We start from the raw sequence: 13287 nt of genomic DNA on the forward strand, positions 1-13287 counted from the left end.
TCCACTCGAGCCCTGAAGGTGCGCTGTGGTGTTTCGCACCAGGTTGTTAACATTTCATGAAGTCCTTTAAGTTGCAAGGTGGCCTTGTGTGTCTGGCATATCCTACAGATGCTCACTTGGATTAATATCTGGGGGCTTTGGAGGCAATGTGAACACTTCAAACTTGTTGCTGTGTTCCTCAAACTATTCCTGAACCACTTTTGCTTTGTGGCAGGGAAGATTATCCTGCTGAAAGAGGCCACAGCCATCAGGGAATACAGTTTCCATGAAGGATGTAACAGAGTATTGTAACAAACACTGTGAAGGTTGCAGACCCATGCTCTAGACGGATGCTGTGGATTTCCTGCCCTTCTCCAAAGGAGCTAAGATGTGAGGAAGAGATGCCAGTAGTGGAAGCAAGTAGACACAGCACACTAACACAAATCACACTACAACTGGAAACTAGCGGTAAACATTTAAAACTTGTGCTGTGAACTTGTGGAAAATTAACAGCTCAATAAAGGGCATAATTTTAAAAATCAAAAGCAGTAAATGTTTGCTATGGCTGCCAAAGGTGGAAGAAATGTACTTTTCAAAGTATGACAAGTATCCACAGGAACCTGAATAAAATAACAACAAAAAAAAAACCCCAGAATGATCCTTTAAATGGCTCATACCATTAATGACAGCAGGGGGATAGAGTTTCTTGCCATTGTGATTACACGGTGTTTATTTATGATAAATGAAGCACTGATAGAGTAGATAGTATTGTTTTAAAGACACACAAGTCTTTAATTTGAGCTTCATAAATATTATAAAACGACACAGACTCAGGGCGCGGCGTATAGCAGTGAGTGGTCCCGGAAGTCCCCGTATTTACAAACACATTTAGCCGGCGCTTCCTTGCACCAGCCGGGAGCTAATGAACGGAGCACCGGGAGGATTACCTGAGGGCTAAACGCGTTTTAAACGGTTTTCCTGCCAAATTCAGGCAAGCCTGTGAGGACGCTGAGGTATATTTGCGGCTATGACGGACGAAAAAAGCAGCAGCGGTCCTGAAAGTGACGCACAGCAGCCTCGGAGCACCGCTACAGCGGAATACTGCGCAAACTTGCAGCAGTGGATGTGGCAGTATTACTGGGGGTACGCCAGCTGGCAGAGCTGGGTGGCTCTGTCAGCTTTCCCCTTCCCTCCGCCGGGGATAAGCGCTCAGACGCCGCCGGGTACACCCGTCAGTGGGCAGCAAGCATTTGACACAAGGAGCTGGTACAGCTACTATCCTGTCACATCCCCCGCAGCTTCCTTTCCTCACCTGGCTGCCGGGACCGAGCTGGGCTCAGCCACCAACCCGCTCCCGGGTGCCGATGCTCGTCCTGGTCAGCAGCAGAACGGGAACCCGCCTCAGGCAGGTAGGGCTCAGGTTTGGCAGCGCGAATCAGTTACTAAGTGCTAATTACAACACATGCTGCCCAGTCTACATGAATACTTTTACATTACTTCAGTATTAAACATATTTAAACAACTCACAAATGTAAGTTTCTCTTTAAACGTTTTTAAATTACCCTCATAAGAACTGCACAAGAGGTGCACATACTAAATATATATTACTGTTTATGAATTGAAAGCATTATGATTAGTAAAAGTTTAATAAGAATTTATGGAAGTAATCACAATGTAATCTTTAAAGCAGGATAATCATCCGGGCTGATTATTGTTGCTTATTTGTTGTAATCTGATTAGTAACAATTGAATGTAAGACCCAGCTCTGTGTTAAAGCTAGGTCATGAGTCTGACCAGGCTTAAGTAAATGACCTAGAGGAAACGAGCTTATATGCTTAAGTCTTTCAAGGTTTTTCCTCGTCCTCTGTTTTCTCTTGTGACTGTCAGCAGTGTCTGTTCACTGATTATATGTGAATGATTATGAGTTTATGAAGCTTTGAGTTGCCACGGTAATGAAAACGGCTGTTCTGTTGTCTTTTCATCTGCCATGCAGGACAAGAGTACACCATCCCCTCTCCTCTCCAGAGGTTCCTCGCAGAGACTGTGGACTTCTTCATCCTGTTTTGTGTGAAAGCCACCATCGTGTTATGGATCATGTATCTGAGTGGTATGAAGTGAGTAAAAAACACCAGGATAAACGGGAAAAGACTCAACTTTAAATGAGGCCTCTCAATCTGCTTGAATTCCAAGTTATGCCGCTTTGCACAGACAAACTGTCTCTCTTCTTTAAAGGGACATTGCCAAATTTATCACCCACTTCATTGTGGAGGAGATAGATGAGAACACGTCCCTGGAGGACCTGCAGAAGATGATGGCTGTTGCTCTGGTCTACAGGGTACTGGTGTGTGTCTACGAGGTGAGTCTCATTTCTCATTGCCTTGATAAATGCTCGGTTAAGTGATGTGCAGAAGTATATTAATATTGAAAATTTGCATGCTAGCGTGTGTTTATCTTCACCCAAACTAAGCTTTCTGTTTTATAACATTTAATAACATTTTAGAGTGTACAAGGTTTTCATTGTGCAACTGCGAATTAAAGCAGAACACCTGTTAGAGTATAAATAACATTTCGCACTGTTCTCATTTACACCCAATAGCAGCAGCACGTTCTCTTGTTTAATGAGAACAGGCAGCGTCAGAGTTCTTTGCGGCGCCCACAGAGAACAGTGATGCAACGTTGCATTCATAGTTGCCTGCGATTAAGTCACTTATCCCGTCTCTTGTTAGAATTACGATATTGTCTTGTTTTCCCAGGTGGGAGCCAGCTCTGGGATATTCATGCACCCCTGCTCAGACTCACACCATATGGCATGTTTCCTTCTCTGCCTCTGAGCTTGTTTGTGCTATACTGAAAACAAATTTCTTGTCCTGTTAATGTTTTGGGCCGGGATTAGTTATGCAATAAATAAAAGCTTGAGTAATTTATTTTCATGGCCATGTGTATTGCACTGCGAAATATTGGGCAATAAAAACTTGAGCCTAGCATTAGTTCATTTAACGCTTCACACATTAAAATAGGCACATTTTCTGAAAAGTGCAAGCTTATCTAAATATTCCCCTTCAACTGGTCTCTGACTGTGGTTGTTGTGCATGGGGCTGATCAAAAGCTGGAATTATACTCTTGATTAATTCACTAATTGTTACTATATACTGTTATTTTTGTTTGTGCATCTGCTGGCTGCTTTGCAACCCATCTGACACCAACTGTGACTTAATCAATATTATCTATCACCACTGATGCCTGCTCTGTTCTGTGGGCCTTGCTGCTGTTCTTCCAGCCTCCACCTTTTCATGTATGCACACTGAGGGCGAGGGTAGTTCCCAGAACAGCGCAGCTAAATATACGTTGCAAGACATGGAAATGAAAGTCTTTCGTAATTCTCCTACCGAACGACATTCGGTGACAAGCGGTGTGATGTTTGTTGTTCTCGTCCAATCAGATCATCTGTATTTGGGGCGCTGGTGGAGCTACGCCAGGAAAGTTCCTGCTCGGCTTGCGGGTGGTGACGTGCGATACGTCCACCCTTATACGACCCAACTGTGTTCTTGTGGTCCCAGCATCCAACGTGTCCTTCTCAGCGTGAGTCTTCACACTTTTTATGTTGGTTTTTTCCCTGTTGAGTTATTTTTATATTTATTAAAAAGTTTTTAAAAAAAGTATATTATTTGTTGTTTCCAGTTCTTTTAGAGCATCTGTGTGGGATTCAGTAAGTCCCTGTTTGAGCTCATATTTTGCCTCGTCTCTCTCGATTTTCACAGCTCTACTGTGCGGGCGTTGAACAAGAACTTCTCCATTGCCTTCCTCTTCCCTGTCTTTATCACCCTCCTCTTCTTCCAGCACAACAGGACTGTGTACGACATTGTGGCGGGGACCATAGTTGTTCAGCGCAGAGGAGGCAGATAGCAGTATTAGACTTCTGTTTAAAGAGTATCTAGAAAATTTTATCGAACTCAGATTTACTAACACAGAGGAGAGTGACTTTGCTGGGAAAAACTTGGAACGCTCTATAAAATGAAACGTATACAGACGTAGACCTGGTACAGTGGGATGAGAAACATCTCCTGCTGTAAGGGATTTAAAGGTGCAATATGTAAGATGTTTAATTAAAAACATTTAAAAATTAAGTGGAATCGTCAGCACAATGTGATGAAATCCTTCAAAGTTTCTGAAGTTATGTCAGATTCTACATGTTATGTTGTAGAGATGAAATTATAAATGCAGTGGTGGACGGGGTTGGACAAAAGCGCTGGACGGTTTCGGTTTCAGCCTACAACTGACCTTACAGTGTGTCCTGTGCGCGTTAATGGCAGTAGGTGACACAGACAGCTGGAGGCTTGGATCCTACAACATGATGTTAGCTAGCTTTATAATATATCAATGCTGCAACAGCATCTGTGATAGCAAACACAAACAGTTGTTGATCTGCTGTTAAAATAAATAACAATAAAAAGTCCAGTGCAAACAAAAATCTATATAAGTTAAATCTTCACATATCAGCATTTTGGTGATTGCATGATTATCAGTCGTGCAATCCAGCACAGTTAGACACTGCATTAGTCTTTTTCCCTGGCTCAGTTGGTCTTTACCTGCCAACAGGCTCATCAGTACTGCATGAACACTACTGCTGTTACTGTGTCCCAAAGCTAGAAGGTCTAAAGCTGAGATTGGTGGAGAGGGAAAGCCAGGGAGAAGTCCTGATTGGACACTGGCTGTCTGTGTATTTTAGGCAGCCCGGCCGACCTATTATATGGATTTCTAAAGCCGATAGCTCGTGTGTGTCTCCATGTGAAACAGAGCACAGGAAAGCAGCAAAGTAAGTGCAAACAAGTAGACGTGAGTTAGCTAAACAACATCAGTGTTGTTTTTTTTCAGTGTCATATGTTTATGAAAAAAGAATAAGAGCAATATTATGAAGTGAGGTGCTCTAACATGCACTTTCATAAAAGAGCGACACATTCAGGAAACTTTAAAGGAGCAGTTAAAAAAACACATTTTGTTGGTGTGCTTTGCTTTTTATTTAAGAGCAATTTTGTTCCGTTTTACCTTTTAAAATTAAATGACAGAACATGACTGTTTTTGTCAGCCTCTGCAGAAAATTTTTATATTCAAATTAACAAACTTTGCAAGTAAAAAGGTTTGAGTCATCCGTCACTCTTTTTCTATGCACAACTGGTATATGCAAAGCAAGATGGCATGCGAGGCTCCTGAATGGCCTACTGTCCCCAAAATAAAACTGGAGGAAAAGTCCATCTGCAGTCCTGAGTCAGGCTGAGAAACAGAACACTCTTTACAAATTGCACCTTTAATTCTCACCACTGTATCGCTCTAAATAAGCTCAGAGGACAAAACTAAAGTATTGTGAGGTTTTTGCTCATCGCAGAGTGTGTAAAGTTGGAAAGCTTGTTGTCGTGGAATAATCCCGCAGCTCGTGTGAATTTTAATAAGTGCGCTACTGTATGACACAATCTACTGTTTCCTTTTTTTTTTTTTGGTGACCCTGAAAGGATTTGATAACTTTTACCTTTTGTGATTATGTAGTTGCAGTATGCAAGATTTTTGTACCACTAAAGTGCATGTCCACTATTGTGTGATTGTTTCATTTTTCTACAAACTGAAGCTAACTGTTCTTTAATACTTTGTAAGAAAAAGTTATAAATAATTTAACGTATTGGCAACTTGCAAACACATGGGCAGCATTGTTATTAGAGTACGACACTTTGCAGCCTCTTTCTTTCTTTAAGCCAACAATGATCAGTCAAATGTCTAACATGCTGATAGTTTCTTTGTGATTTATTAATGCTGAAAAAGAACATTTAAGAGTTGTTTTTATGTGCCCACGGACCATTTAATGAAGTGTTTTTTTCTGATGTGGTGACATAAAGTTGTCCAATTTCTTGGGGGGGGTACGGAGTGCAAATAGATTTCTAAATTCTCTGCTCATGTTTTCTCTCGTCAGTCTTGTAGCTTTTGTGACTCAGGGCAGCTTTTATTTTGAAAGGACCCGCGTTCGTATGACCTCTGTTACTCTTCAATTGTAAAGACTCGTTTTGTTAGATTACCCGTTGGACTGTTTTCTAACACAGACATCTAATCAGCCAATCACAGGGCAGCAATTCAGACAAGTAGACATAGTTAAGACGACCTGCTAGAAGTTCAAATCGATCTTGAGAACAGAGCATAAATAATGTAATCTAAGTGATTTTAAGGGTGGTATTTCAGAAACTGCTGATCACCTGGGATTTCCCCTCGCAACCAGAAACTTAACAGAAGTTTCTGTTTTTTATAATAAAAATACATTAAAGCATCTATTCTTTAAAAATATGAATAAAACATTTTAGTAGCCATAATGAAAGTTTACATTTGCTATTAACACAGGAGATTACGCTCTCCACAGTAAAAATGACTTCTCAGCCTTCAGAGGAAAAACAAGTTCAAACACTGATGAAACTGGTTACAATTCATCGAATGGAAAAAGACATTTCAGATTTTAAACAGTTATTACGTCATATTTAATGTTATTTAGGCTGTGGAAAGAGGAAGGGTTGAAGATGTACTGCGGTAATAAAATAACAGCAGAAAAGTTTGCTTTTTACTACAGAGTCTGATACATTTGTTCCAGTCATAAAAGCAACTAACAAAAGGGCCCTTAAGAGACCAAAGGGTAAAAGAAAGAAAAGACAACAACACTGACAGATAATCTTCAGAATACATTTATGAATCAGTTTCACTTGGGTGTGCACGTCATGACAATGTTTGCACTTTACCACAAAAGGCACTTTGAATTAAAGTAAAGTATAGTTCCAGTTGGAACAACAGCAACAGTCCTTCCAACAAAGCACTCAGTCAGGTTGTTTCCCATCACATGTCTGCACACTATTAGTTCCTGTTTTCATAGAGCTGTTAATACTGACGTCTTTACGTTGAGAACTGACATCCTTTAACTGCTGCACACTTGGGACCAGGCCACATGAGGGCAGCAGAGAATGACACAGGCTGAGGCGCAGATGCTAGAAATACGAACCATCTTGCTTATTGTGCCTAACATCCTGTTGTATCATCTTTGTAAACGAAGCAGCGCTTCTATTGTGCTTTTCTACTCTGAGCACTCAGATTGCTTTCTACTGTGAGGCCCATTCACCCATTCATACAAGCACTTTATCCTCTGACATTCATACACATACAGTGAACAAACCATCAATATTCCCATCAGTAGATGACCCGCTCTACCTCCTGAGCCACAGCCACTCCCTCAATTCCTGTCCTGTAGGCCACAGGTGTGTGTCAGACATGAACCCTGAACAGGTAGCAGTCTTACATTCATGACAGACAAGAGAAATCAAAAGGCTTTTGCATAGGACAGTGAAACATTTCCCTTTGATTTTAAAAAATAAAGTTAATTATATAAAGACAGGCTGAATTATGTCGCGTGGGGATACTTTGTTTGTGTATATGGTTTTATGTATTCAGTACAGGGGACATTATGGTCTATGTTTAGAAAAAAAGAAGTGAAGAAGTGTAACTTTGCAGCCCCATTAAACAAGTGGGAAGAGGACAGTGATTCTTTAAGCCTTTAAACCTGCAGTAGGTGATGCCCATGGACACTTGGGGGCAGCAGAAACCAGCTGTGAACACAATCGACCACCTTTTAAGTAGATGAACTTGTAAGAAAACATTTGCTGATTTACACCTCCAGTGCCATTAGCATTAATTCTGTGTCGTGTTTAATTTGGGGGATGACTGTCTGTCTGTCTCTGTTGGCTCTGTATTTAACTTTTCCAGGGTGCGCTGTACCTCATGACCTGTCACAGCTGGGATAGGCCCCAGATAAGTAATTAAGAAAATGGATTGGTTAGTATATTCCACTACAGGTGGTGTTACTGTGCATAGCACTGCTCTTTTGTAATACTACAGTGACTTGGAATTAAGACTCATTAACCATAATGGTACAGCACTGGTTCCAGTTGAATCAGTCATAACTGAACAAAACGTTTGGATTCTACTTACTGTGCAAAACTCTTGATCCACCTGTCATTTCCTTATTTTGTTTCCAAAGAGCCAGACAAGTGGTCTCGAGTAGCTTTCTGAAGGTCTTCAGTTATTTATCTGTTGTTTACTCATTTTTAGTGCAGTCTTTGTGCCTGACCAAAGACTGGGCCACTTATTACTGACCTAACAAATAACTTTGCAAGGAACCAATTTAACAGATTTTTAGCAAAACATCATTTGCTCCCATTTCTTTAGTTGAATCTACCAAAGATTCTGAATTTAACACAGTTTGACAGACATAAAACAGTATTTTTGCAACAACAAGGTAATTCCCAAAGAGCTACTATCTAAAGTCTTATATCTTACATTACAAAATATGAGGAAACTGGACAAAGAAGTGTGTGTAAAAAGCTATCTACAGCAGATGAATGAAATCTGAAAGTCATATCCTTAAGAAATAGGAAGGAATCCAAGACACAGGACCTGAGAGATGCATCTGGCTCTCCAGGTGATCCATCTACTGTTCACTGAAGCCTCATCAGATATGTGTCAGTGGAAGGGAGGCTGACTGGAAGCCATTCTTAAGGAAGCGACGCAGAGAGAAAAGGCTGAGGTATGCCAAATACCAAATAAGTACCAATACTTGTGGAACGATGAATCCAAGCTTGAAACCTTTGGTTCAAATCATCGGACAGAGAGATACAACAGCAAGAATCTAAAGCCATCTGTAAAACACAGTGGAGACTCTGTCGTGGTTCGAGACTGCTTTTCCATCGCTGATATCAGGAATCTTGTCAAAATGAACATAAATAAGTACCATCAGATTTTGATCCACAGGTAACAGATTCCTTTTTCAGCATGACAATGATCCCAAACACACTTTCAATACATAAAAAGTATGTTAAACCAGTCATCACTAATCTGGGAGTTAAAATAGAGGCAAATCTTAAACTTGAAAGCCAGGTCAGAGCTGCTGTAAGATCTAGCTTTTTTCATTTGAGGGAATTAGCCAAAATAAAGCCTATCTTATCGAAACAGCATTTTGAGACAGTAATCCATGCCTTTGTTACTTCTAGGCTGGATTATTGTAACGCACTTTATTTTGGGGTTAGTGATGCATCCATTAGGCGCCTGCAGGTTGTGCAAAATGCTGCAGCACGTCTTTTAACTGGAACAAAAAAGTTTGAGCACATTACCCCAATTTTAATTTCACTCCACTGGCTACATGTACATTCTAGGATTGTTTTTAAAATTCTCTTATTTGCTTTTAAATCTCTTAATGGCCTGGCCCCCCCCTACCTCTCGGAGCTACTACAACCATATACACCTCCCCGTTCCCTTAGGTCCGCCAATCAGCAGCTCCTTAAGGTACCAAAAACTAAGTATAAATCTAAAGGTGATCGTGCTTTTGCTGTAGTTGCTCCAAAGTTGTGGAATGATCTACCCTTGCATGTTAGGCAGGCCTCTTCTCTCTCTGAATTTAAAAGTCTTCTTAAAACATATTTATTCGCTGAAGCCTTTGGCATTGATTAGAGGGGTTGACTCAATTTGTTTTGACATGTTTCAATTTATTTTAGTTTTTTAGTTATTTATTTTATTTTATCTTTTCTCATTTTAATTTTCTTTACTTATGCTTTTAGCATGTACAGCACTTTGTGAACTCTGGTTTTATGTTAAAGTGCTTTATAAATAAAGGTGGTATGGTAAAAGCATACCTGGACAGAAAAACACACAGTGGATTGGCCTCCCCAGAGCCTCAACATTACTGAAGCAGTGTGGGATCATCTTGACAGAGAAATGAACAAAAGGCAGCCAACATCCAGAGAAGAACATTGCATGTTCTACAAGGAGCCTGGTGAAACATTCCTGAAGACTACTTAAAGAAATTAAAGGAAAACTTGGATAAAAGAGTTCAGGCTTTGTTGAAGAATAAAGATGGTCATACCAAATATTGACTTTCAAGCTTGGTTTTTGACTTATGTGCTCTATTTCCATTTATGGTTGCACATATTTCAATAAATCCCCGAACCTGTTTCCCATTTTCCAAGCAAATATAAAGAAACGAGGGGTTTTTGCACAGTACTGTGTGAAGAAATCTACAGCAGGTATAGCTCCCACTGGCACCTCTCACACATAAAGACTCAAGATACCTGCCTGTCCTTTAGAAAACATGATCAAGTTGTTATTCAGAAACAGCTTATTTAGTTATCATAGGCTCATAAATAACTTTAGCTACAGCTACTTTTTTCCTAGTGCCAAATTGTTGAATTTTTATGAGCCGTTTTCAAGCAGAGATTAGCTGGAGGCATATTTTGTCTCATGGTCCCATTGGGAAGACACAACGCTCGTTCGGCTCTCCTCAGAATGGTAGTTTTTAAATAGCAACCATTAATCCTAATGAATTAGTAATCATCACCAATCTCTTGCCAACTTTCTCACTCCAACATGCTCACAAATGACACTAATGAGAAATCACAGCCACCATTCACGACTTTTTACTAACTCTAGTCTTTTAATTTCATTGTCTTTATTGCCAAAGCAGATGTGGCTTACCCTCCTGTTTTCATCTGTATATTTCTTTCATAGCTTTATTTTTAAAAATTCTTAGCAAAATCTGGCCTTCGGGGACCACTAGATCAACTTGTAGGTTGCTCTGATGCCCACGTGTGTGGCCTGGAGCTCCAACAGGGGTAGAACATATGTAAATGCATCATCTGAATTATAAATGTATAGCACCCTCCATAAATTTTGAGCTAGTAGAACTTAGATATGAGTTTAAAAAGAAGATTAAAGTCCTTAAATGGCTTTGAGGCAACGGGAAAATTAGCTTTCTGCTGTATAATCTCTGTGCATGGGAAAACTATCCAAACATTTTGTCAGCTATTGTGCATGATTTTAAGAGTTCATCACAGTTCGTCCTTCAGTAGCAAGTTTTTGTGCAGAGAGTCATGAGTTGTTCTCTGTGCCAGGGAACTGAGAGAGGCTTAGCAATAATTACGCCTCGAGTGGCTCTAATACAAATTTCACAGGGAGACAGAGTGGGGAAAGAAAAACAACAGAAAGTGTGAGACACATAAAGGGATTAAGAGAAAGACAAAAGCCCAAGAGGAAGGAACGGATTGGAAAAGAGAGTTCAAAATGAGAAAAGAGGGAGAGTGCAAAATGGGAAGAGACGACGAAGAGAAAGGGAGGAAGGGAGCGAAAATGAGAAGGAGTGAGTGTGAGAGACTGAGGGACACCATGCTTGAAAATTCTCTCTGATCTCTGAGCTGTGGGACCAGAGGCAATGGAATACCCCGCAGAACTCTATTAAAATTCACCCAGCCTCACTTAAGCGTTCAGTTATTATACAAGAGATGCCCTGCAAAGCTCAGCTTTCTCTGTTTGTGCTCTGTCGCACGCACACACACAAACATAGTGCATGAATGCACATGAAAAAGACAAACAGCCATGGCCATACACACACACACACCCACACAACACAAACCAGCACTTTGTCCTCACTGGTACACATACTAGTGACGGTGCCTTTGAACTGTACTTCATACAGTATACACACATACTTCCTGCCTTTATATGCAGTCTGTTATTGTAATTGTGAAATTTGTACAAACTTTAAGGAGTCACCATCTAAAACACAAAACACTAAATCGAATCGAGCTGGAAAGACTGATGTTTCTCCAGTGGTTATTTGGGCTGGCTCCAAAAGTGGTATAATCCCATAGAAAGTGGATGCAGCCACTAGATTTTAAAGCATCAGCATCAGCAGTAGCATTTATTTATTTATATTTTGTCACACTTTGTTTTGGGGGCTGGAAGCCATGGATGACAGGAGTGGAGTGCTAAGCTTCCTTAGCAAGCTGCAGCCTGTTCAGGTGCAATGCATAGACATAGCGGCTAATTAGTGTAGGTAATGAAGTAACTGGCTAAAAAAATGCTAGAATTTCATCACTCATCAAATTTGAAGCGCAAGTTTCTTGAATGGCCTTAGCCACATTGCATGTTGTATTATTGTTAGGCTAATCCATTAAAATGCTTCAAATGTCACCAACAGCAAAAACATGGCAGAGAGGTTAACTTCTTTGACCCCAATTAGCAGATCCCAATCAGCTCCAGCAGCCTGCATCCATCAGTCAAAAGTGGCTATGCCCCTAAGTCTAATGTCCAGGTGGAAGAGTTACATAAAAACTCTTCTCTACACTTTTTAATGCTGTAAAGTTTTTATTTTTAAAATGTTAACTTTTAGGGAATGTCACACTTTTGGATCCAGCCTCACGTGGCCACTAGAAGAAGTAAAGTTCCTGTAACAAGAGTTTGGGATTTAGAGTTTTTAGCCGTTCTGCACTGATGGGGCTTGATCAATCGTCATAAACTTCCATATAAAAATGCCCAAATTTAGAGCCTGGCTCAAAAAAATGGTTTGAGCATAACAACCCCTAAGCGGGAGGTGTTTTGGGCGGCATGTCTATTAAAAACCAAATGATATACAATATTACAAGTGCGGGTGCTTTGACTGACAGGTACATGCTGACACCTGTCTATAGTCTGTACCTGTTAGCTAGGCTTTGAATATGCTAATTCACGTAACTGAACTCCTTCTCTTGCGTAGGCTATTTGCACTTAGTGTTTTTATGTATCTATTTGTAAAATTAAATGGCTCAGAATGCTCTTAATTGTTCTAACAGACTGTCAAAGAAGTGTGTGCTGAATGTTGAGTGATTTTTTTCCAATAAGTAAGTTAGCTAGCATGAATTAGCACAAACTGCAACTTGCTAACCAAGCTAGTTAGCATTAAACAATAACTTAGCATTCAGTCATCTTGATTAAATGCAGTCACTTCTGACTTCATGCGGTGGCCATAAAGCCATCCTGTCAGGCTTCAAAACTGGGCTCACAAACAGGTGACAGTGGCTACCTTCATGTTTTATACAGAAACAAAGGCTGACCAAACTATATGCCTGTTAGCAAACAAATGGACACCATAATAGCTTTCAACATATTTAATATGTATTATATATATTTTAATTGATTCAATTTGTCTAATAAAGTTGATCTGGCAAACTTACACACAGAGTAGTTAGCCTACATTTAACAGTTATGGTGAAATATTTTCTCACCTATGGCTTGTGTAACAGAGATACCTTCTAAGCGAATTGTTTAGGTGCTGAATACTCTGTGCCTGAATGTTAAGTGTGAGGGGAACTAGAAAGGTTGTGAGGTTATGATACTATGTGGGATCATCATTTCACAAAACACCTTTAAAGACATGACAAAATTCATTCAGTGGTGTAAACGTCACTAACAGTAAGGCAAGGCAAGGCA

At 40.2% G+C, this 13287-nt stretch overlaps 1 protein-coding gene across 1 annotated transcript; it reads left to right on the forward strand.

The window, feature by feature from the left end:
* Positions 1-885: 885 nt before the first annotated feature.
* fam8a1a (family with sequence similarity 8 member A1a) lies at positions 886-6391 on the forward strand. The gene is made up of 5 exons (XM_080863731.1): positions 886-1388; positions 1973-2093; positions 2212-2335; positions 3419-3558; positions 3738-6391. Exons 1-5 carry the CDS (start codon positions 1007-1009, stop codon positions 3880-3882), a joined length of 912 nt encoding a protein of 303 aa, XP_080719857.1. The 5' UTR covers positions 886-1006; the 3' UTR covers positions 3883-6391.
* Positions 6392-13287: the final 6896 nt, after the last annotated feature.

Source organism: Rhamphochromis sp. 'chilingali', assembly GCF_963969265.1.
Source record: "Rhamphochromis sp. 'chilingali' genome assembly, chromosome: 17".
In the NCBI taxonomy this organism is placed as follows: domain Eukaryota; kingdom Metazoa; phylum Chordata; class Actinopteri; order Cichliformes; family Cichlidae; genus Rhamphochromis; species Rhamphochromis sp. 'chilingali'.